Raw genomic sequence first — 23,887 nt, forward strand, 5'->3', positions numbered from 1 at the left:
GAGTCTACCCTGAGCATCATCTCTCCAAAAACAGAGTAAATTTTAGTAGTATGTTCTAACTTGGGGTTAGAACCAGTTTACAACTGAAATTCAAAAATGAGCAGTCAGTGTAGGAAGTTGTCTTTAATCTGTACGATTGAACGAGACTAGAATTGTTCCCTGTATGTTTTCCAAATCTTTGATTGTACTGGACTCCAGTTTTCTCCAAATTTTCAGTAGACTTTGTGCATGTAGGCACTCACGATAAGTAAACTCAATTAATCCAATATTGGTCACACAGGTTGGGTATTATGAAGATAAATATCCATAGTTTAGGGGGATAAAGACAGGTCTTTAGAAAATACCTTCTTAGAGGAGTGTAGAAAATTAAACACAAAGTCAAGAATAAGGGCATATTTGTTCTAATGTAGCTCTGAATCTGGGAGGTATAATGCTCAAAATGGAAGATAAGGTATGAAAAAGTAGGAAGCGTGAAGAAAGAGAACATAAAGGAGCAGAGAACTTTTTCTGCATTTTAGATGCTTATTCGTATTTTCTGACAGTCTTTATTTATATAGTTAGCTCTGGGAGAAAGATCTCAGTAAGTCAGCATTTAAAAATGGAGTCACCCATAGAATATAATTTGTGTGTGTGCATGCTCTGCAAAATTTCAGATGTTTGTTTCTGAAAAATGTTTCTTGTTTTAACAGCCTCTTTATAGTTTCAAGGGTGGTATGTGAAATGGGGATAGAGGCAAAAATGATGCAGTGTCATTCAGAGCCTGTAGATAATCCAAAAGTCACCATTGTTCATATTGTTGCCTGATAAGCAGCAGAGTAAAAATAACCCAGTTTTGAAGTCATGTTGTTACTTGAGGAAGCTTTCAGTGTTTGTAGAGGCACCAAGTTATTCAAAAAGGGGAGGCACATAAAAACTTACAAACTTCCAAACCCCAGCTCAGTTCCTGTAAGAAAGACCGAGCAGGTAGAACTTCCTTCTTCGCTGCAAGCGTGACACCCTGCAAAATCTCTCCTTATGCCATGGAGGCTACATTTCATCCCTCCATCCCCTCCTCAAGTTCTCATCTAGAAACACTGAACGCTTAGAGAAAATTCAAAAATAAGCTTTTATTTGAATTATTTTATCTGAGGTCGAAAGGTGGAAGAATTTATAGAGGTGTTTAAAATAATATTACTGTGCCTAAAGCCTTAAGTTTTCTAAATTCCTCCTGTGATACTAAGTATTTCAGGTGAAATTTCCTTATCTCAAAGGTTATTATATTTAGTAATAGCATTTAATTTGGGAAACCAATAGGGATAAATTTGATTTGTTCTTGCCTGCGTCTTGCAGTCTTCCCTGGGTGTCTGCCTGGGGCCATCGAAGGCGACAAGAAACTGGGCTACATAAACCTCGGTTGCTACCCAGCGCAGCTCCTTATTTCTTTATGCCAAAAGTTAACCTGCCAGTGTCTGGGTGGAGTGATGTAAACCAAGAAGTGGTGTCAAAAATTAAAACTTTTCAGATACAATGTTGCATATGTGGTGTGGTTTTGTTTTTTTTTTTCCTGCTAAATTAATGTCTATGTTTATATTTCACTGTTGAGTACAAATGTAGCACATTGAGAAGATGGCTTAGCCAATTTTTCCAGAGTATTGTAACTTTAGAACTTCCTGATTTTTATTTACTGAATTAATGCTAGTTTATTTTAATTAAAATCAATATGCATTTTAACTTGAATGTAATAAGCAAGGGGGCTTTATGTTACAGTCTGTGAAGCTCCCATGACATAAATTACCAAATAATTCTGTTCAATTATATATTGTACTTTTCTCATGGCAATCTTACCCCAATAGCTTGTCATTTTGAGTATTTATTTTTAACTCCATAATCTGCATTGTGAATACATTTCGATTTTGCAGTCAGGGCTATATGGTTAAAAGCACTGAATCAAACCCAAAAAAGATCCTTACCTCAAGGAGGATCCATTTCTAGTGTAAAACCAAATGTTGTGGATAAAAAATTCTAAAAAAGTCAAGTCGTATGAGTTCTGTTTACTGCCTTTTGGCTAGGGTTTGTGCTCAATGGGAGGGGCTTGCGCTTTTTAAAAGTAAAGACTGATAATAAGACTGACAATATTGTTTCAAATATTTGGAAATGTCATTGTTTTTTTTTCCTACGGAGTGTCTTATTCGGCACTTTATAATAGCCTCTACTTCTCTGCATAATACAGAAACTTAAGTTAGTAATAGAGACAAGATTAAAGACAGTGAAGAGATCGCTTAATGGAACAAATGGATTCCTAGCCTTATTAATTGGTAAGCTTCAGCTAGAGAAGTATTGCACATGTAGACTGGGAAGATGGAAAGCTGTTTGCATAAATATTTTTCCATTAAAGCACATCATTAATGGACTTTATCAAATCAGACCAAGGGTCTGTATCAAGCAGCTTCATCATCCATGTCGTCATGAAGTGAATGTCATCAGAAATCACTGGTCTCGAACACTTCCCGGCTCAATATGATAAAATGACTGCATTTTTATTTACACAATAACCTCAAATCCTCATATTAAAACGTGGCAAATTTTTTTGCCCTTTGCTGTTCTAAGTGTGACACATGTAACAATTATTCATCATTCCATAATGGATCATTTTTATCAGAGTCCTCTGTCTCTTCTGTATATATAGAATAAATATTTATGTTTTCTCATTTTTCTGAACTAGGAGATACTGATAGAATAGGTTTGAAGTGTCAACTATAATTCATTGCCTGCAAAGAAAAGCTTTATACTGATACTGTGTGAAAGGAAAAGAATATCTAAATCATTTCAGGAGCGAGCTTATAACTGAGATAATATCAGCATTTTCCTTCTTGAAAATATATCTGCCATAAATTAAAGGAGGTCTTCAGTATTTTATTAAAATGCTTCTGACAAGTTTAACCCCATCTTCAACAGCAATGTATGTATGAATACGAAAACCTTTCTTAAAAAAAAAAAAAATGAAGGTCAAGTGAAAGTTAAACAAGCTTGCGGTAAACTTCATAATAATTCTGCAAACATTTTGTTTAGAACACATTAACAAATTATGATGCTTATTTACTATTAATCTAAAGGTACACATTTTATTGTTACAGAAGCTTAAGATACATGTAGCGCTTTGCTATTTTGTACGATAGTAACATAGTTTGCAAAATCCCCACAAAATACTTGTATACTGAGTATATTTGAATGAATTCTTAATTTAGTTAAAATTAGCCTTAGCGGTACGCATAATAGAGGAGAGGTGCATATCACAGTATATAATTATGTTTAAATACATACGTAGCAAAGCAATTGGGATAATAAGAATATAATTAGAATTCAAAATAAGTTTGTAATGGAGCTTTTTATACACAAACACTATGGTTCAGTATCTTAACACATTTTCAGTTATGCTTCCAGTTTCTTTAACAAGAAAATGCAGGAAAGCGTCGGTACTCTTTGTGATGAATTAACAGCACAAGAGAAAAGTTGTACGTGATGAAACCCTGCACCTCCTTGGCAGAGTTCATAGCTGTCCCTTTATTGTTTTTTAAAACCGTGTGATTTGAAGTACTTTGAAGGGTCCTATGCCTCCTTTCTCTGACAAGGGGAGAAATGTGCCCGCTCCCCGTTCGAGGGCAAGTGCTTAAGTTTTGTGCTTTCTTTGTGAGTTCTCCTTCCCCAGGCCCCCGCTGTGGCAGCAGCAGCACCTCCCGCACGTACAGCCACTTGCTCCCCAATTCCAGCTGCAGCTGGAGAGCGCGCCTCTTCTCAGCGAGGTCCTCTCCAAGGCACCTGGTCAGAAGAGGCCTTTCTTTTCTGGAGCTGGTCCCATCCACAGAAGACCCAAAGCATCCGTCACAGGCTGGAACAGCTTTTTGCCAATCAGTGGAAAGCTGAAACCAAGTCTCGGGGTTTCTGATGTATATGAGAATTTTAATTGGAACTCTCGAGTGTTTTTTTTCCCCCCCTGCAATAAATATAACTTTAATCACTCGTTAGTATGACATCACATTGATGTTGAAACGAGCTGGAAGATTTTGTAAGGTCATGCATTTAATAAGAAACTTATGAAAATATAATCTTATGAGTTATACCCAACATTTTGGTTTAGAAACTTGATAATTGCTTTCTTTAAAAAAAAAAAACAGATATTAAAAGACAGTGTGAGAATGAATCCTTCCTTTTCATGACAAAAACCAGAAGTAGTCCTTCATTTTGGAAGCAATCAGTATGTTAGGAAGGTCATTATTGTAAAGCTATGCATTTGTTCCTGCTAGTGACAGAAATAAGGTAAGTGATCTTACGGTATTTGCTGTTGTCAAATTGCATTAGCATCTTAGGCATGATAAGAATGTCATTAATGTGAAACAAAAATTAATTACTATGATAAGGCAATAAAACTTGTTTAATACTGCATGATCAGTAGCTTGAAAGAAACTTGCCGTTTCAATTTTAATTCCTTCTGTAAATGTTTCCAGTTCCTACAGACTCTGAATCTTTACCTTTTGTGATTATTTACAGACAGAGTGGAATTTACTCTTGGATGGGCACTCTGTAGAAACAAAGTGTTAAAGGTGACTCCGTTTGCCTGCCGTCTGTCCTTGCCGGAATGTTTTTAGCATATGTATTAGGGAATTGCTGCACTATCCCATCCTAAAATCAATGTGGAAGATAAGGGTGATGAGTTATGTTCTGGGCACTGCTCTTGTCCACCGAGTGCATCTTGTGTAAGCAAATTGGCTAACTTCCAGGCAGCTCAAATGCTGGAAAGATGAATCTGAGTCATGGTCGTTGAAATTAGCAGCGGTTCTGTATCAAAACGCATAGAAATGAATTGTTTAGCTTTGGTCATATTTCACTCAGGATTTTAGACATCTTTTTTAAGGTTATGCTGTTTACGTATGCTGAATTTTGGTCAGCCACCTAAAGAGGCCTCGAAGTAACACAGTACTTCGACCCAAACATCTGCCTACATGTGGGATGAGAACCTCCTTTAACTGGTGCGTTCCACTGCTTATTAGAGAGAAGCAATGGCATTGATTGCATTTATATCTCTAAATTCTACACGCTCGATTTATAAGCAGCATCCTACTGAAAAGATTGGGTTTTTCTGGACAGCGGACAACCATTTATATTTGGTCTTGTCCTGCAGATTCACTGGGTCCTCTTACTGTACGACGAATCTGAGTAAATGAATAGTAATAAAGGCAGGAAGTCAATTGAACCGTTCCATTTTCCACCAACTACCCTAAGTGAGATTGTAAACTTCTTTTAGGGTAAAGGTTTTTTCTCTTAAGTGCTGTTCTACTCAAAACGAAGGCATTTGGTGTTGACTAGGTGGCCAACATACAATTCAGAATCAATAAAGCTCAGCATTTCATGCCAAAAAATCTAGAGCTTTCAGTTGCTTGCATACAATCAAGTGCATGCTAAGAACTTAGAATTCACAACAGCCTGTTGTTCTTTCCTTTAAAATGTCTCTTTTAATGTAAGAAACATACTGTATTGAAGTACGAGGTAATCAGGCACTTATCTTAGGCTGTCACATGCATTTGGCCTTTGGCTATGAAGATGCTTGCTAGCAACTTAGCAGTCACAGCACATCTTTCAAGGAATTGGCTTCTGGTATACTGTGGGAAAGTTCATCAGACAAAAACTATATTAGGCTCGCAATACAGTTACATGTAGTAGAGTCTTTTCTAGCTCTGGAAGAGCCTCAGTATCTTCTGCTCCAAGAAAGTGGATACATTAGATGAATTGATTTCATTACAAGTCAGCTTTTTGTGCTTTGAAACAGAAGTACTGAGAAATACTTGGTTGTCTTCATCCCTTCCTGAACCGCAGGAGCCTGCCTCCGTTGCAGAGCAAGTATGATGCCTTCACGGCAGATTGAGCAGGCACACTGGCTGGTGGTGACTTCTGAATTCCAACATGAGAATTCACATCTTCACAATGCTCTGTGAGGGACTTGCTGCACATCTTCCAGCACCAGAAAGCTTCATTAAGGAAGCCTACCATTGGTCAGAAGTCGAGGCATATTGCTCTTTTCATAATAACGTTCCAGCTAGCTGTAAGGGCATGGCTTAGAAATTTCAGCGAGTCAGCCAATCTTGCGTTTGCAAGTGGTATTTCAGTGGAGACGGTCAGGAGGAATGTACCTAGGGCTTTCTGAAGTGCTAATTTCTTAGACCAGATATGCTTGAGTGTGCCTCTCCGAGCATGAAAAAAAATATTCTTAACTGCAGAGTATCTGCTGCTTGATTTTGCAGAGCTTGAAAGATCACTGGTTTGTAAACGTTGATGTAGAAAGCAGGAGAACGATGCACAAGCCAAGCTATTTGAGGAGATCTGGCCTTTCATATGTTTGGACAGACATGACATTTTGTTGTCAATTGACTCTTCTTATCCTTTCCTGCTGTGGGTTATGAAATAGTATGCCCTGAGGAAAGGAAATTCAATTATGCGTTTAACATTTTTGGATTAGTGAGGAATATGCATCTGGCGTGGTGAAAGCAGGACGGTTTTATCTATAAAAGTTAGTTACAAAAATTATCTCGGTTGATACAAATATGATTACAACCTGCTGTATTCCTCAGAAAATCTGTAACACTTGAGACAAAAGCTGCTATTATCACTGTTAGAATCGAAATCTTTTTCAGAGTGATGAAAAATTAATGCGATGGGAGTTCTAAAATATTTAAAAGTTTGGGTTGCGAAAGTGATGATGGAAATCTGTTACTGTGTCCAGAAAGGATTTAGAGGCAACCACTGACGTAACAGCTGACCAGCAAATAGACCAGTACAATGTGACTTGAGTTCTCTGCTCCACCTCATCCCAACACCACTAACATTTTTCGGGTTTTCACAGTTCCTTTTGGATGAAAAGACTGGAAGCTTAATTTTCCAGGTATAGAAGGAAAATAGAATAAAGTACTGGAATGAGTAGTGACTGGATGCTGCTAAGGAAGGATTAGTAATTTTTTCATGGACTAGTCCTTCTCCCCAAGGAGAGAAGTCTGAAGTCTGGCAAGTGCTCTTATTGGCTACGGAATAGACAGGTGGACTGTCACTTAAAATGAACAAGCAAAGAAGCTGAACACATAGTCGATTGGAAAATTAACTTCTGTGTTATATCCTTTCATCGAAAATGTTTAATTTTTAGACTTCCAGTCATTCTTGGTGAGGTGGATAAAGTATGTTGCTTAACAGAATAAACCCGAGATTAAATATTGCTTCATATATTCTCTATCAGAAAACAGAACTCCTGGCTTAAAGGTCTTTAGGACAGATGAATGAGTTGAAAATTACATCCATCAATCAGTGAAATATTCAATGCTGATGTCAACCATTACAAAATGGACACCATAGGTGGTGGTTTTCTGGTTGGAACACATTGCTTTAGTCCCCAAACATGTTTCTGGTTTTTTAGGGAAAGAGACTGCCACCTATAACAGTTTTTCCTCTTGGATTCCCTTAAATGTCAGATTAGAGGAAAAATTACGATTCAGAATAAAAAAAAAAAAAAACCAAAAAAAAAAAACCACACCAAAAAACCTCCAAACAACTGCCAGCTATTTCCTTTCTAGGAATATCTCCTCAGTCCCCCCACCTTGAACATATCTATAGGTGGTAAGCTGTTATTTCTGCTTTATCCTTGTACCAAGAGAAGATGTTCTTTTAAGGAAGTAGACAGAGAACAACAACAAAGAAAGAGGTTGTGGCTAAAGGAAAGGACACCAGGAAGATTTTAAGTGATATCCTAAGGACCTTCAGAAACTTTCCTGGTTAAAAAGATGAGAATTTTGTGAAGTAGACTGAAAGCTAGAAGGCAATGAGCCTGAAGATGGTGAAACATCCACCAAAGGGTGAAGTTCTACACAAGTTGAGAAGGCAGCAGGAGGAAATAGTTTGTGGGAGGAAGGTGGCACGGCCTTGAGATGTGTTATTTTCACCTGCTTTTGTCTAAAGCTATTAGCTCAAAATAAAACAGCCAAATGAGCATGGAGAAAATTCCCTTTTATTCTTTGCATCCACAGATAAGACCTTGAAAATGAAAAAATTTATTTGGGACTTTACCCAAGGAGTAGGGGAGGGCTGTGTTGCATTTAATGAAACTATTCAGACAAAATAAAGACCTTAGCTCTCACCTCAGCCGCTCAGAGAAACAACAGGAAAAAGAGAATCACAGATAGAACCTGTATTTTTACATAGGCCAGGAATGCAAATCCTTTTCATTAAACAAGAATGCTAGCTTATTGCTGAGAGCCAGTGCAGGCAAAGTGCAGTTCAAATCACCTTGACAAGAATATTGCCAGGAAATGTATTTTCCATTTTTGCGGGTCTTCTCCTTCCTGCACACTTTTGTGCTTCTACCAGCTTAACTTTGAAATGTCCTGTATAAACAAAATGCTTACATCTTGTGAGAAATTGTAGAAATTATTTAGGAACCATTTACCTTTCTGTGGAGAAGTGTGTAAAACTGACAAGTTTGGCTATGCAAAAGAAACTACATTAAGAAAATGTTTGCTTCACAAATGGTAGAAAATACCATTTCCTTTTCGCCAGCGGTAGCCAGTTGAGCACTTAGTGTGGATTCCCAGACAACAGAATTAACTCGAGTTGCCTACCCTTGGCTTACACTTGTGTTGTCCCACTGTGCAGGGAAGTTAGCCACTGAAGCTTATTCGACTGAACTGCCAGTGAGCTCTGGCACTCGATTCACTGGTGGTGTGCTTTCTGCAGATTCTGAGTTGTAGGACCGCAATCCGTTAGTTTATTGGCATCTGCTTTTAATTTGGGGAGGTATCATTTTCTTTCTCCTCTGTTCAAGGCATAAGTTAGAGACCTCTATGAATAGACACTAGTTTGGGTAGGACGAAAAGGTAAGTGGCACTGAATATTGTGATGAGAATATCTTAGTGGTATGCTTTCATCACGTTAGGTTGCTTAAAGTTTATTTTTGACTTGAAAACCTGCCGAATCTCACTGTGCTGACAGAAGGTCTGATGTCATACCCACAAGGAATGAGCAGCAATGCTGCGTTGCCTTTGCATCATCAGTGGACCCAGAGCTTCTGCAAGGGAGACATGGTGACACTGTTTTCTTGGCCTTTCTTGGCCAGGACGCATAGGTGGCAAGCTGCTGGAGTCCACAAGTGTCTGTCGTTTTCAAGACGTTGTCCAAGTTGTTACCTGTGGTTTATCAAGTCTAAGAGAGAAAACCCAAAAGTAGCGATGTTCAGTGACTAGGAAATTCTTGTTTTCCCTGGCAGTAAAATATGAATAAGGGTTTCCTGAACGGGCTCCTGTCTGCTGTGGGGCGGCTGTTGAAGGTAGGCATGGGTGCTTGGGCCTGTAGAAAAGAGGAGATAATACCTGCTAATGAGGAAGCTCTCGCTGAATAGAGTAGCTGATAGACTTGTGGGCTACACCAGCAAAGTGCCTAATGCCGTAATAACCTACAAATCCGAGCTATTCAGGTTGGGATAAGTGTTATAATCAATTATTGTAGCTTTCAGTAGGGGCCTGTTCCTCATCTTTTTGTGAGCCTGAGCCTCTTACCTGCCTTGTTGAGTCGTATCTTGATGTGTGGTAATTATATCCGGTCATAGCAAGGGCTGAATGCAGGTTTGTCGGAAGCTATCTGTGGGTTAAACTTCTCAGTTAATGAGGAGCTGACTGTGTGGGATTGGATTACCGCCTGGATTAGATTTCTAACGCAATTCATTTCCAGGCATCCTCTTTCAGTATTTTCACTACACTTTAGTCTATTTTAAGGCGGAAATTGGATTAAAAAGGCAAAGCGTGAAGTCATTTGCTGAAGCAAACAGAGTGTTAGTGCCAAATTTTGTATAAAAGGATGCTGCTGAAAGGACTCTGGGTCTGTCTTCTAATCCACAGAGAATCCCTCCGCCTCTGAGTTTAAGGACTTCATTTCCAAATACAATGCACAGGGGGTGCATAAACCCCTGTTAAACGGTTCATTTTGTGCATTCATCTCTTGTTTGTTTATGGTATTAAAAATGTTGTTTTCAGGCTGGAACAATCCTATTCATGCAGAAATCACTTTGTAAATGTAAATAGTGTATTAGTGACAGCTCTCTTCAGAGCAAGTATTTTAACCTGTTGGGCAGTATCAATAGCTCTGCTCCTGTAATTAATGTTTTAAATATCCAAAAGAAAATTCTGCCTTTTTCTCAGTGGAATAAAGATTTTCAAGAGGAAAAATTGGTTATATAGAAAGGCAATGCTTTCTCTATCTGAAAATGTTTTGTTAACAGGGCAAATTAATTACTGCTGTTCTTAGATGAAGGCAACGTTGTGTGTGAAACTTCCACTGTCCACTGAGTAAATACCAGAATTTGAATTGTAGGCACAAGACCTGACATAAACAATACATTTTAAAAATCCCAAATCAGAAACTAAATATCCAAAAGTATGTGCAGCCAAAGAGGTAATTCTGGGTCACAACCTTAAAATTTGTCATCGCCTGGTGCGGGACAACCTAAATATGAAAGTATATTCACATAGAAAAAATGGATCTAACTCAAGCTGACCACTGCAGCTTTCACAGAGAGGGTACTGACTACCACTTAAATGCTATTAGTTTGTGGTCTTCCTTGGAGAGCAGGTACTTGTCCTTCTGAAGAAGAGGAATAGACACATCAGTTTTGTTTGATCCTGCTGGCTGATGTACTAACGCTGACTTGGTAGTTACTTCCTTATTTCATTATGTTTTAAAAATGGACTCCATTCTCTTCATCATTCCAAACCAGGCACCTTTTTTATGCGTTGCCTCCTGATTGCTCTCAAAGCATCTTTCCAATTAAATAATTTCCTGATGAAAAACAAGTTTATATGAAGTAAAACTGTTTTTCATATGCTTTATAGCTTGCTGCATATTATACCGTATCGTGTATCATAAAACTCCTGCTATTAATGGTTGTTTACTTTTCCCAGAGACAAAAAATATGCACCAGAATTTAGAACCAGACAATTTCTTGCAATAACTGTGCTCATTTTATGTCTTCTTGGCTGGTTTCGGAAAGAACAGGTGATGTTCTGCAGTAGAAAAGTTAATGCTTTTAAAGCCTTCTGTACTTTCTGAATGTAATAACAATGACAGCACTTAGCGCTTATATAAATCTTTTCATGCGTAGAGCTCTATCCTGACATTGAAGGTATTATTATTCACATTTTATGGATAAGTTCTTTAATGTAGCAGCGAGTTCAATTTCCACACCCTCCAGGCCAAATGTGTGTTATAGTAGGGGGACAAATGTCAGAGATTTTAGCTGAGAAATTCCTCATCTGAGTCTCATGCCTTGCTTTACTATGGACACATGCATTAACTTTATCCTGGTTACTGTTAGTGCCCTCCTCTAGATTATAAATCCTATTACATCCCACTCCTCCATTTCTTCCTCTCCTCCAATGACATTTTCCAGCTCACTCTCCTCTCTTTCTCAGCTTTCTTCACGCACCGTGTTTCATATGGGGAGTTCTCACCTTGACCTCAATTCCTTTTCTCTCCTTAAAGCAGACCTCTACAGACTGACTTCTCAAGGCTCAGTATTGGTTTGATAAAATATCTGCAATAACTCTGATTTTTTATGTCTGTCCTGTGTAGTCAGTGTATTTGTTTTATAAAGAAATGTAGAATTTTTCTATACGAATTAGTTTTATATACATCTGGATTATTAAATAATATTATAGTTAAATAAATATTATATCACTATATTATCATTTATGAAATTGAACAGCAAAATCTTGAAAGGAGCTAGAGACCTTTCTATACCTAGGTCTTAAAAGGCATCATTTTGGGGGTTTTGAATGGGCAACAGAAGCAACAGCTAACAGTTTTTTTCAGGTTTTCCTTTTTTAAGAACTTACCTTCTGAAAGGTTCTCTTGAATTTAAATGAATTGAACATACTTCAGTGAAAGTACTGACAGACAAAGGGGAGCATCAATTAATATAGGAAGAGTAAGGTCCTTGATTTCTTGTCTACCAAAATAGACATTTGCTGCATTTTCTTCGTAGTCTTCATATTCTTGATAATCATATTTTGAAATGAAGTTGGCAGGTGAAGTAGTATAGTTACGTGGTTTTTTTTTCTAAATTTAAATGCTGATATAAATGGCAGTGCTACAGACTTTTGTGGTTCTTGATGTGTTGCGTTTCTAAGGTATATCTAGCTGAGAGGAAGCAGGCAAAATGAGTTGTATCAAACACTAGGTAGCATTTACCGCAGGAGAACATGAGCCTGGTTTTTCTACATGACCTCTTTTCTTTTTTTTACTACCTGTTCTTCTTTGTGTGTAAAGGAGACATATGATGATCATCTTAAATCGTGAGTAAACAGAAAATAATCAAATAGTTACTGGCGGTTAACTCGTAGAACCGTGATATCCAATTCCTGGAGCTCCTGTATGTGCAGAAAAAGAAAATCCAGTGACTAAACCCAGGGAAATAGATTGCAGCTAAGTAAAACGAATGAATACGTAAGCACGCGCTTGATATTATTAGGTTACACTGACAGTTACGAGAGCAACTGTTGTACAAGAGCAGCGAGCAGCAACTCCCGAACATCGCTGCGGGGCCATTGCTGACCCTACGAAGGTGTTGGGCAGGAATGCTTTAGAGGCAGCTGACTGGCTGGGATTTCGGGAAAAAAATAGCCCTCTGAAAAGAGCCTCAACTTCCTCTTAAATACCCATCATTTAAATGCCATGCTTGATCGGGGGGCTGTTTAAATTCAGTATTCCATTCCAGAGAAGCCTTGTTCTACAGTCTATTTCATACATAACTCCAGTAAAGAGTGCTGTTCAGTTCAGTGATCAGATGAGTTGAATGTAGCGATGCATGTGTACGTGTTTGCAAGTTGTGGCCCTTAATGGTTGTGAAGAATATTATGTCTTGGAAGCACTGTGATATAACATAATGGGAGACAAAAAACTTTCTGAGTGAGTAGTCTTACGAGGAACGGAATTTAGTGAGATTCAAAAGGAGTTTCAACAAATGATATTAAGTGGGATTAGTGTTTTAACGAAAAAGTAGATAAATAATGATTTATAATGTGAGCTCTGTAATGAGCTCTTCTACCATAAATATGCAAAACACTAATTATTTATAACCAAATTTCTCTCGCTTTGGGAATCTTTTAGAATATAGCTTTTCAGTAATTGAATCACATCAAAGTATTTTTTCTCCCACTCTTCTAACAAAGTTATGCGTGATTTGTTGGAGGACAGGCAGAGATGGGAAGCGAGCTGTTGACAAAGCAAAAGATGATTTTGATGTAATATAGTGGAACAGTAACTTCTAAATTTATCAGAAGGAAATGTACCATGAAGCTGTAAGGAGCCCTGTTTGTGGTGACTGCCTGCACTGAGGTGAGGTCTGCCAATTAATTTGATTCTAACTTTCTGAAAAGCAACTAATCTTTTTCTGGAAGGATATCGGAGTGTGTTTGGAGGCAGATGCTGCTTTTACAGGGCTGGTTTTTGCAAAGTTCCTTTTGATGTTTGTATTACCTTAAATGATTGGACATTGCATTATTTCCAGTTGAGAGAGTTTCATCAGATTCTGACTTCAAAAAATTACAGTGAAGCAACATGGCTATCATGACAAATCACCAAAGCACCCCTCAGTATACCCACTGTATTAAATACCATTTGGCTTTAGAACCTCACTTGGAAATGCACAGATGAGTGGAGGTTGAAGAGAATTCATTCTACTGGTAAACCTAATATATTCATTTTTTTAATTTAGAAGCTGATCACCTTGAAACTATTGAAATCTGTTACAATTTTGAGTCAAAATTGACTGTGTGTTTATTACCGTTACACCCTTGATGCTTCAAATGCAGCTGGGTTGATCTACTGTATGAAACAGAAGTGTTCAGGCATCATTACAGGATCAGAACAGTTAAGTGCTATCTTCAAATACAGAAATAAAGTCAAAATATAAAACCAAACGGGTCTACAAACCTTCCTTTGCCATCAAACCAACTGAATTCCAACTTCTAAAGCCATAGATTTCTTGTCTTGTTTGATTTCAGGTCCATAGCCAAATGCTTGGGTTATATTGTTGTATTAAAAGTATGTTTATACAGCTTGTAAAGGAATGATTTTTACTTCTGGGTAGGTCTGCAGTGCTAGATTTATATTAAATGAATGATACCAGTAGGGATGGTGTAGGACTTCCATGAGAGATTGTTAGCTGGGTTGTTAGCATGAAGATGTGAATCTGGTCCTACCCTAGGATGCTCTTCTGGGGATTTTATTTAATGGATGTTGAAATCATTGAAACGTCTATCTAGCTATAGTTGTTAGATTCTGAATTAAAATGTCAGGCTGTGTTTCGGGAGACTTACTGAAAGGAATTGAGTTTTTTTAAAAAAAGCAAAAGTCTCTTCCATCTCTGATTTCTTCATCAGTAGCACAGGTTCTATTTGCTGTCATAGTTTATCCTCCATCTACTCCTACGGCTTCGTTCTTTTCTATCAGTTTTGTTTGCAACTTCATGGATTGTGACTAACTATAGGCATTCAGTATTACAACAAATACAAGGCTATTTTTACAGCCTTTACTTATTTCACACTTTGGAGAATAGGGTGACTAAAATAAAGGCCTTTGCTGTGTTGTTCAGACTCCTGTGTCATCATATTAAGGCCACGGAAAGATCCGTCTCTTATGCCTTGAGCCTGAACAGAATTTCATGGCTGTACTCAGGTGAAATGTTCTGGTGGAAATAAAAGAACGGAGAAGAAAGCTTTCGGAATTGTTAGCTGTCACATAATGGCAATATTTTCATGAATTCCCAAGTTACTAAATTTATAATACTGCAGTAGACTTTTTCTAATTAAATGTGCGTTTTCTTTTTTCACAAGGAAAGAAAAAACTTTGGTTATGCTTTTTACAGTAATTTAATTAAGCATTTCCTGTAAGTTCATTTCAGTATCTATCATGGCTCACTAAAGTTGGTATTCAGTATAGAATGGTAGATTAATTGCCCTTTGTCTTAGATGAAATAAGAATCCTAAATATGCAGAGTCATGGAATTTAATTGTGTTCCTCAATTGCTTATTCAATGCTTTGGAAACCTGAATCAAGAAATACTGAAGAAGAGGGCCAAAGGTTGTTAAATGTAGCGAATAACACAGATTTTGAACTTTACTTAATGAACCGAGTGTTTATTACTATGAAATAAATGCACCATTTAAAGAATTATGGTGGAAATGTAAAACATTAAAACTCTAATTAATTTTGGTCAGAAGCATGCAATGCACTCATTTTTCCTAAAACATTTTCATTAGGGCCTAGGTTTTCTCTGTTATTGAGATAAATTTATTCCTTTCATATGGTGGTGCTGTCTTTTTCCGCTAAAAACGTGTACCTCAGTGATGTTTAGAGTGATGTCTTTCCGCTGCCTTCGCCTGTAGACAGCGTGTCTTGACTGTAGCTCACAGAAGCATTTTTAAGTAGCTCAGTTGTGCCTACTTTTCTGTTTGACGTTGTTAATCATTTCAGAAACAAAGAATGTTCAGACCTCTTGACAAAAGGCTGTCTACGGCCAGGCTTATTTGTGAAAACAGGTAAAGCATGAAAAAAAATCTTCAGCTATCATTTAGGAACTACCAAGGTGCACGTATAGCCTAACAATTGAGCAGTTGAAAATTGGCCTATTTGGGTTTTTTTGTTCTCATGTAGCTATTGTAAAGAGCAGCCGTTTTTTTTCTTAGTATCAGGAATACAAACATGAAGATAATTTAGTAAATGTATAGCGTAAACATGGTGGGAGTATAACCATGAATATTTAAAATTCTGATTTGATTAGAATATGCATTTCTAGGCTATTGAGTATTATTCTGTAGTAGTAGTATGAGTATATTTAAAGTGGAACTTTCTGTTTTAATTTATATTTCATAAAAATAACGGTTATATTGCCACATAAGTAGAAAATGCTAACGTGGTTTCCATATATATGTTTGTATATGCACGGATATAAGTATTATAATTGAGTGACAAATTTATCTTAGAAAAGATCTTAATCAGGACAGTGTCAGACTTGAAGACTTGAAAATTAATGCGAGTGTGCACTCCGGGACCGGATGGAAATGCAGGAGGCCTGTCCCATACAGGCACAGCACAATCCCATTGAAGTTGATTTTCATCTGTTTCTTAGTAGGTGTTTTGGGTTTGTGATATCTAAGCATTTGTAGATGAAGTCTAAAGTTCATAAACCTAAACGTTTAAAGACTCAAACTGTTAAAGAGGAAACATTTTCCTCTGCGTTCTTCAAGGAGAACCAGCTGAACTTGTAAAACAATGGTTGGGTTTCAAGCACCACCTGCCCTGAAGAGCATCCCAAATGTAGTGGCAGTCAGCCAAAAGGGCCACTCAGTGGAATGGTTGCCTCCTAAAAAGGAGAGAAACAGATGGAGGATTTGAAATCTGGCATGAAATTCCGCTTCTGTACTAAGCATTAAATGAAATTTGACTGTAAGGGCTCTTGCGATGGTACATTTATCTGTATAATCAGAATTAGAAACAAGGAAATAGAAAATACAGAACACTGACAAACATTTCAAAAAGACTTAAAGTTCCTGTACCAGTGCAAGTTAAAGGAAAGAGTTTATGATAAACATGCAGCTGCTTGTAGCTGCTGAAGAGGAGCGTCAGTATAAAAATAGTTCTCCTAGTCTTGCATTGCCACCTAGAGCACGATGCTATGCACTGCAGCGGTGAAGGCAACCTCCAACAGTTCAACGTTGCTCTTTTTACTGAACAAAATGGGGTGGAGAGCTGCTTCCAGTTAATTGATGTCATGTTTACTTACACGATAATGTTTCCTTCGTTCATAGCCTCCATTTTTTTTTTTGTTATGTACCAGATCAGCGGAGATTTCATTGTAGGAATTTGGTGGGCTTTGACAGTAGGGATTCATGGAGATGCGCGTTAAAAGGTACGACTGTCAGCTTGCCAGTGGTCCCAGAGGGGGCATTTTCTTGATGGCTGCTTTAGAATACTTCATGAAGCAAATGTCAAACTTGTCAAGGCTGTCACTATGAAAATGATCCATGTAGCAGGGGTCTCCTTTCCTTGGGAACAAACAGCTGCCTTATCACTGCAGAGCTACGGTGACAGAAAACTGTCATCTATCACAAGAAATTTATGTTTCCTTCTAATATGCATTGGTAAAGAACTCTTCCAGTTGTGCTCTGTATTTTTGCACCACTCCTCGTTGTAAAGGGTGGTCAGAAATACATTTGAAGAGGATAGCTTAGGCTTTGGAAGAAAAATAGCGTTTGCATTTTAGTGCTGGATGCTCACCTTTTGCTGATTTAGCAGGGAGACTGATTGAACTCCCAGTTTTTAGCCCTGAAACCCCTTTTCCTCCAAATTTGGCCCGTGACATTGGAAAGCTAGACTTTAACGTACAAAAAGAAAACCTGTCATAGTTTCTGATTTCCCTTTTTCCTGATATATTTATGAAGAGTATGAAAAGTATTTTTACCTACTTCCAACTGGTGTTTTGCTAGCTAGAATGTGTGAGGCAGGAGGTGAAATACCAGCTGGACACCCTCACCGGAGCTTAGTATATTAGTCATATTACAGCTCTTTTGGGTTAAGATCCTATGAAAAGTAATAGTATCTGAATTTGGTCCTAAGTGTTTTTGAGATGACACTTCTAGATTATGCGATAGCATAGAGAACCCTTTAGTCATTCCTCGTTATAGTGGGATATTTTTGTGTTTTGCATACTTTCTTATTATTCAGGAGTTCAGTTACATCATGCTGTAATAAATAGCTGTTTATTAAGTTTAGAATGTGGGTTACAGTTTGCAAAGCACACATCAGCAAGTTTATTGCATTAAGTATACCTTTGCAATGCAACTTTAGAAATTACAGGTGTGGTGTGATGCGTAAATCTGTGAATTGGTGCATTTCCTAGCACAGTTAATCGAGATGTGATCTCTTCTCCATACAGAGTAGTGTCAAATTCCCTGTAGAGTTAAGAATTGTCTAATTCACTGTCATCTTCCAGATTTCGTATCATTAACTAATGGAATAAAAAGAAATTCTCAGACGTTTTGAATGAAATTGGTTGAAGGGGGAAAAAAGAGAAAGAGACACCAAAAATGCTATTTCTTGGCTTTTTTTTTTTTTTTTTTTTCTTTTCTTGCCAGAATTTGTCTACAGGGGGGTATTCTGGAATAATTACTAGAAAATTAACTTTCCACATGGGACCTGTTATTCTCTGGAATAGAGAATATAGGAAAAGAGGATCTTAAAAGTCAGCTTCTTACCTTTATTTTTTGGCAGCTGAAGACACCTAAATATCGAAGTATTCCCATTAACTTCAGCAAAGCTATTGAATGCTCAGTACTTTAATAAGAATTCACAAGAGTTATTTATGTGACAGATTGTAGGGTCTCAGTTTTAAATTCTTGGCCCTATTCTGTTACTGTGACCCATAAGTGCTCAGGTACCAAGTCTAGACTGTGTAGTTTGATGGAAGAGATGTCCATAGGACTTTTGAAGACATCTGTAGAGCATCCAAAGGACCGTTTAATCTAGTATCTTCTTTCCATCAGGGAAAAGGAGGGATGCCTGAGGAAACGATGTAGGAAAAAAGATGATGCAGAAGATCCATCAGTCCATCAGCGTCATTAGGATGCTGATGAGGTGTTTGTTCAGGCATCAGTGGCTTAAGGAGCTCCTGATCTGACATTTCAATTCAGGGCGTTGGCTTTAACAGCACTTGATAAATCCCTTTGTACTTTTTCTTATCACTGTTGGTTTTGTAAATCTGAAAGAACGACAATTCCAGACTAGTAAACTTCATTCATTTCAACATGAAAATAATCTTTGGGCTGTTAAATGCACGTTTTTAGTGGGAGTAGTAATACAGTCTTGAGGGATTCACTTCCCTTTGCCAGTCTTACAAGTCACCACATCTGTGCTGAGACATCTTTTACATGAGTGTGTTCAAAATTCATTGTATAATATTCAAGTCTATGGTTGCCTGTAGTCAGAAAAGATACTGAGAGAAGTTTGGTGTGTGACATCTCGTAGCAAAAACTGCTTCGATCATTGAACGTTTTAACACCAAAATGACTGTTCTTTGTTTCAGGATTTTTAGGACAGAAAGCACAGGACGGCAGAGTCAGAGGCAGCTGGAAGCAAAATAAATAACATAAAATAGAGTTGTGAGGTATTAGTAGAAATAATGTGAACCAAATTTCTGTGAAACACAAACTGGAATATGGTATTGCATCTGCTGTGTAGCCACTGGTAATAGCAACTTTACACACTGCCACCATGGACTGTTTTTTAACAGATAACACGAAAATAAAAGGTTTTCCTTTGCTGTCTGTCGGACTTAAAAGCATTATAATGATGATAGTGATAGGTGGTAATTAGTAAAACAAATATATTAAATATGTTTAATCTGCAGTCTGTTTGGCATAATTTCATGATAATTAGGCTGTATAGGCTATTTAGCTGAAAATTCCAGCATTATTAATGACATTAGAAACTCCAACCAATTCAGTATTCTGTGCGCGATCACTGGGATGCCTCTTGGGCTAATAAAAAAAATTAATAAAATATTTCATAGAAATTTTGCATTGTCAGCAAACTGAAGTAATGGTGAGTCTTCCCGTCTTTGATTATGGTTAATATGTGTGCTCTAAATTGCCAGTTCAAATCTTTCCCAAGCATAGGGGAACTGATATTGCACTTTTTATAACTTAGAGGAGTTCATGTCTCAAAATTTTCTGATAATTTTCAGTCATTAGTATGTTTGCCATTCTCAGGCCACTGCTGACACTTTTTTTTCTGGCAGAAAGCTGCATGGGTGCCAAAACTGGTGGTTCATACTTTCCAGTGATCCCGCTGATCATTTCTGCCATCTCTTTTGTGCTGGCACTGTGGCAGTGCACAAGTCTGGGAACAGATCTGGCTGAAGGCACATCTGACAAAGAAAAAAGGGGTTTTTTCCCCTTCATAATTCATACTGTGAGAAAGATCAACCGTCATTACTCTGTGCTTTGCACAGCACTCACCCATGTTGAGAGATACTACATTTGGATTTCTGTTTCAATATGAAACGTGAGTAAAAGCGCCTCTACAAAATTAAGATGTGCTAGGTGGAGCATGTTTTAATACAATACTATTCAGAAAGCTTTTGTGCATAAAAATATCAATAACGAAAAATAACAAAATATCTGTCAGGAACATGGATGTCTTGTGTGTGCGACTCCACCCGCATAGGTCCAAGTCATACTCTGCTGGTAGATTTTACCTGTTTGAATATGTTTTACCTGGTAAAACCTGGCAACAGGAGATGAACAAAGGAAAGAGTGTTGGTACTGCAAAACATCCCAAGATGCAGAGCAAATCCTGGACTTGCTGCAGCCACTCAGCCGTCATTTCTGCATCTCAGAAATCGCTGATCACTGCAGCTGCTGCTGTAACCTAGGAAATCTGCCAGAGAGCAAGCGTGACCTTATGAGCGCAAAATTAAAACATTGCAAGTCTACACAAAGCCAGAAGATTCTGTTACAAAACCTCTTTCACTGGATAAAACCTTTTTGTCCGCAAGAAACAGACCTGGGAAGCTGCTGTTCAGTACTGAGCCTAATATCCCTTCACCCTCTTGTAGTCCTCAGCGAAGGTATGGCCCTGTAGTCTCTGAAATTTCTGCACGCTCCCTCTACGAGGAGGGGAAACCCTAAGCAGTATGGCAAGTGTGCTGGGAAAAGAATGATTGGGGGGGGGGGGTGTTCCCTGTACGAGGGAGTACAAGTCAGTACTTGTCAGTTATTCAAGTTGGCAGGTTGTGTGCTACGGAGGTGGATTAGTTGGCGTTGAGGTCAGTAGAGATACAACTTCTGTACATAAGGACCTCCAGAAACATGCAGATTCGCTGTTCTTTTATTAACAAGTCCTTCATGAAAGAACCTGGCTGTTTTTCTATACGAGCCAAAGGTTTCTCTGGGTGGCTTTTTTATTCAATGGTGTTCTTTGTCACCTGTAAGCAGTATATCTAAGCTTAGTTGCCCACTGCTCCTTTGTTGTTTCCCGTTCTGCCTCGCCTTCATTTTCTTTAGAAAGTTGACCTTTCCATGTGTACTATGCATTACACTCTCTTGAATATATATGCTACACTTGTCATTTTAGTGGTTCAACAATCTTTGGTTTCACACGCGTGCACAGACATGTTTCCTCACCTGAACTAAAAGAGCCGCAGGGCTCACTGCGTGTTTTAAAGGTGATTGAAGAGATGGCAGTCCAGAAATAGAACAAAAAAAAGCTTTTAGCCTTTAGTGGTCAGTCATGTAAATATTTCTTAGTGCCTAGCTTATCCCAAGAAGAGGGGAGGATTTAGAAGCAGAATGGTTTGAAGTGTATGTTTCTTGAATAGAACGACTAGCTTCTCCATTTTATTTTAGTGTCGTGTAACGTAAGACTACATTTTTAAAATGAAGTTTTCCATTGCTATTCTGTTTTGTGCTGCCTATGTGATCTTCCTCTAGATTTTGTACCTCAATCTTTATTATAATTATACTTACAAAACACTCTTTGATGGTGAAAGAAGGACTAGAATGCAAAAAGATAAAGTCGTTTTCCCAGAAGAATGAAGGTGCTACTTTAAAGCAGGAAACCGCACCTTGGGTTCCTGGGTCCCACCTAATGTCCCTGACATTTCCTTTCTCTCAGCTGCTGACTTGTGATGAGCGGTGTTACAGCAGCCAGGACGCTTCTTCGTTCCCAAATGTCCATTCATTTCTTCTCCTTTGTGTTTTTGGAACGAGGAAGATTCTCTGTGTATTGAATCAAAACGCAGGCAGGCAGGAAAACTGGCCGTACTTTGAATGTGCGATAAGGACTTTTTGATGGGTTGCAAGTTGCCTTATAAAACAATTTTCTCATGCTTCCCTAATTTATACTTTGGAGGTCACGATATTGTACTGGACACAAAATAGTATCTATTCCTATGGAAACGCGCATTATGATGTCACTTCATTTTTTCAGTAAGTTCCAGAGGAACTCGTAGTGAATTATGAGCCCGACTCTTGGAGCTGAAGCTGTAGAATATTGTAAGCATGCTGCTGCCTGACATGCTCATGTTTCCTATTTTAGACCTGACTGATCTTCAGATAACATATGGTGGTACAAGTAATTGGAAAATTGGCAGACCTGTCAAGAAAATATGCTAGATGGGACAAAAATACGATGCTGCAGCACATAAAGTGTCTCCGAAGTTAAATTTATTGTCTTTTATCAAATGGTGAAGTAAACGTATCTGGCCTCAAAAAAATGAAACATTTTTCAATGGCAGATGCTTTTCAAAAGTAATTTTTAGAACAGTGATGAAAGTTCTTGCATTTGAAAGTAATTTAGTGGAAACCTCTGGTCAAGAACAAAGGAAAGGTGTGTAATGCTGTCTGCTGCAGAGGTTTGAATGTCTTGTTATCTGTGTACGGTTTAGTAATTTCTTTATGTAACCATCCAGTAAATTGGTCAGCGAAATAGTTACTCATTAAGTTATTCTTCTACTATAAATGGAGGTGAATAGATTTGTTTAAATTTTGAGTGTTGTTATCATTTTTATTTCAACCCTGGAGCAAAATCAAATGCTTGAATAAATGTCATTTTTTGCTTATTTTGATGCTTATTGGTCAGGCAAAAGGTGAAAAAAGTCTATACAGAATTCTATACGTATGCATAAGTACAAAAAGTGTACTTCTTCAATAAGTTGATTAATGTTCAGCTTTTCATTTTCTTTTACAGGAAGATGAAAATGAAGCTGAGGCAGAAAATCCATCTCAGGAGCTGCATTTGGAACAGAAGAAATCAAAAAAATAGGAGATTGCTGTCTTGTTTGAAATATTTGCAAGTTGTGTAACAGTGATTATAGTTTCTCATTGTAAAATTAAGAAAAAAGTTCTCAATAAAGTCATTGAAAATTAAATTCATGCAGCACTGGGGAATTAATTAAGTAGCTCCTGGTGATATTCTTGATTGTATTAAAAGCTGAATTATCAGAACTGAGCACCATACCAATAAAATTCTAAAAGCTTTTTGAACACGGTATAGAAAGCTGATGGGTTATTCATCACTAATAGCATTTACTAAGCAAACAGGTCAATTTTTTTTTTTACTCTACAAAGCAATGTTATTCTTAAAGGATAGTTATAACTCTGACCTATTTTGGTATTTCTGAGAAAGAGCTTTGATTTTTAAAAGTTAGATAAATATGTTCTGGTAAATGATTTCTGAAATTTCTTCTGATCAGTGATTAAAATAAATGTTGCTGCTGACTGGGTGGAGGCAAGGATTTTTTGGTATGCACAGGATGTTTTCATAAGTGATTAGTTTTACATGTTTGTAATCGGTTTCATCTCGCATTATCATTTTCTCCCATGTAAACCTTTCCCATCTTCCCGCGATCATTGTCTTTTAATGAATGTCAAGCTTTTGTCTTGATTAGGCCATCCTGCACAGGTCCAGTTCCTTCATACCAATCTTTCCATTCTAACGGAATAAAATAACATCTTGCTGTGTCATTAGACCCTTAAGTGAGTAGAGAAAATTTAAAACCCCCCTTCTTCCCATACTCATCATTTTGATTCCCCATTTACCTCTGCTTCTTAACCTGTGCAGACTAGTAAATGGGAAGGTGAGTACAAGAAACTCAGCTGTAAGCTTATAGCCCGATAGTTTCACAGGTTGCAATGAAGAAACCAAAAATCTTACTGATTCTGGTTTAGGATTAGAGCAACACTCACTGAAGTTCCATGAGTTTATCTTGCTGTAAGAGAATCATCTTCAATTGAAAAAGTTCACCTCTTTTCCCACTGTTCTGCATTTT

General features: G+C 37.7%; 1 protein-coding gene across 5 annotated transcripts in view; it reads left to right on the top strand.

Annotated features, from left to right (window-relative positions):
* The window catches only part of PHF14 (PHD finger protein 14), a gene marked incomplete at its 5' end in the record, with an annotated part of 172,270 nt that extends 149,227 nt beyond the window's left edge, over nt 1-23,043 (top strand). For 2 of the 5 annotated variants that reach the window (XM_082499538.1, XM_082499540.1), the window contains one exon: nt 22,807-23,040. In XM_082499538.1, coding sequence (XP_082355664.1) covers nt 22,807-22,881 — 75 coding nt within the window. In that variant the 3' untranslated portion in view covers nt 22,882-23,040. Of the gene's footprint in view, nt 1-22,806 lie in introns of all 5 variants that reach the window. The other 3 variants (XM_082499539.1, XM_082499541.1, XM_082499537.1) reach the window with 3 other exon arrangements.
* Nucleotides 23,044-23,887: the final 844 nt, after the last annotated feature.

This window comes from Vanellus vanellus (genome assembly GCF_965231255.1).
Source record: "Vanellus vanellus genome assembly, chromosome: 2".
NCBI classification, from domain to species: domain Eukaryota; kingdom Metazoa; phylum Chordata; class Aves; order Charadriiformes; family Charadriidae; genus Vanellus; species Vanellus vanellus.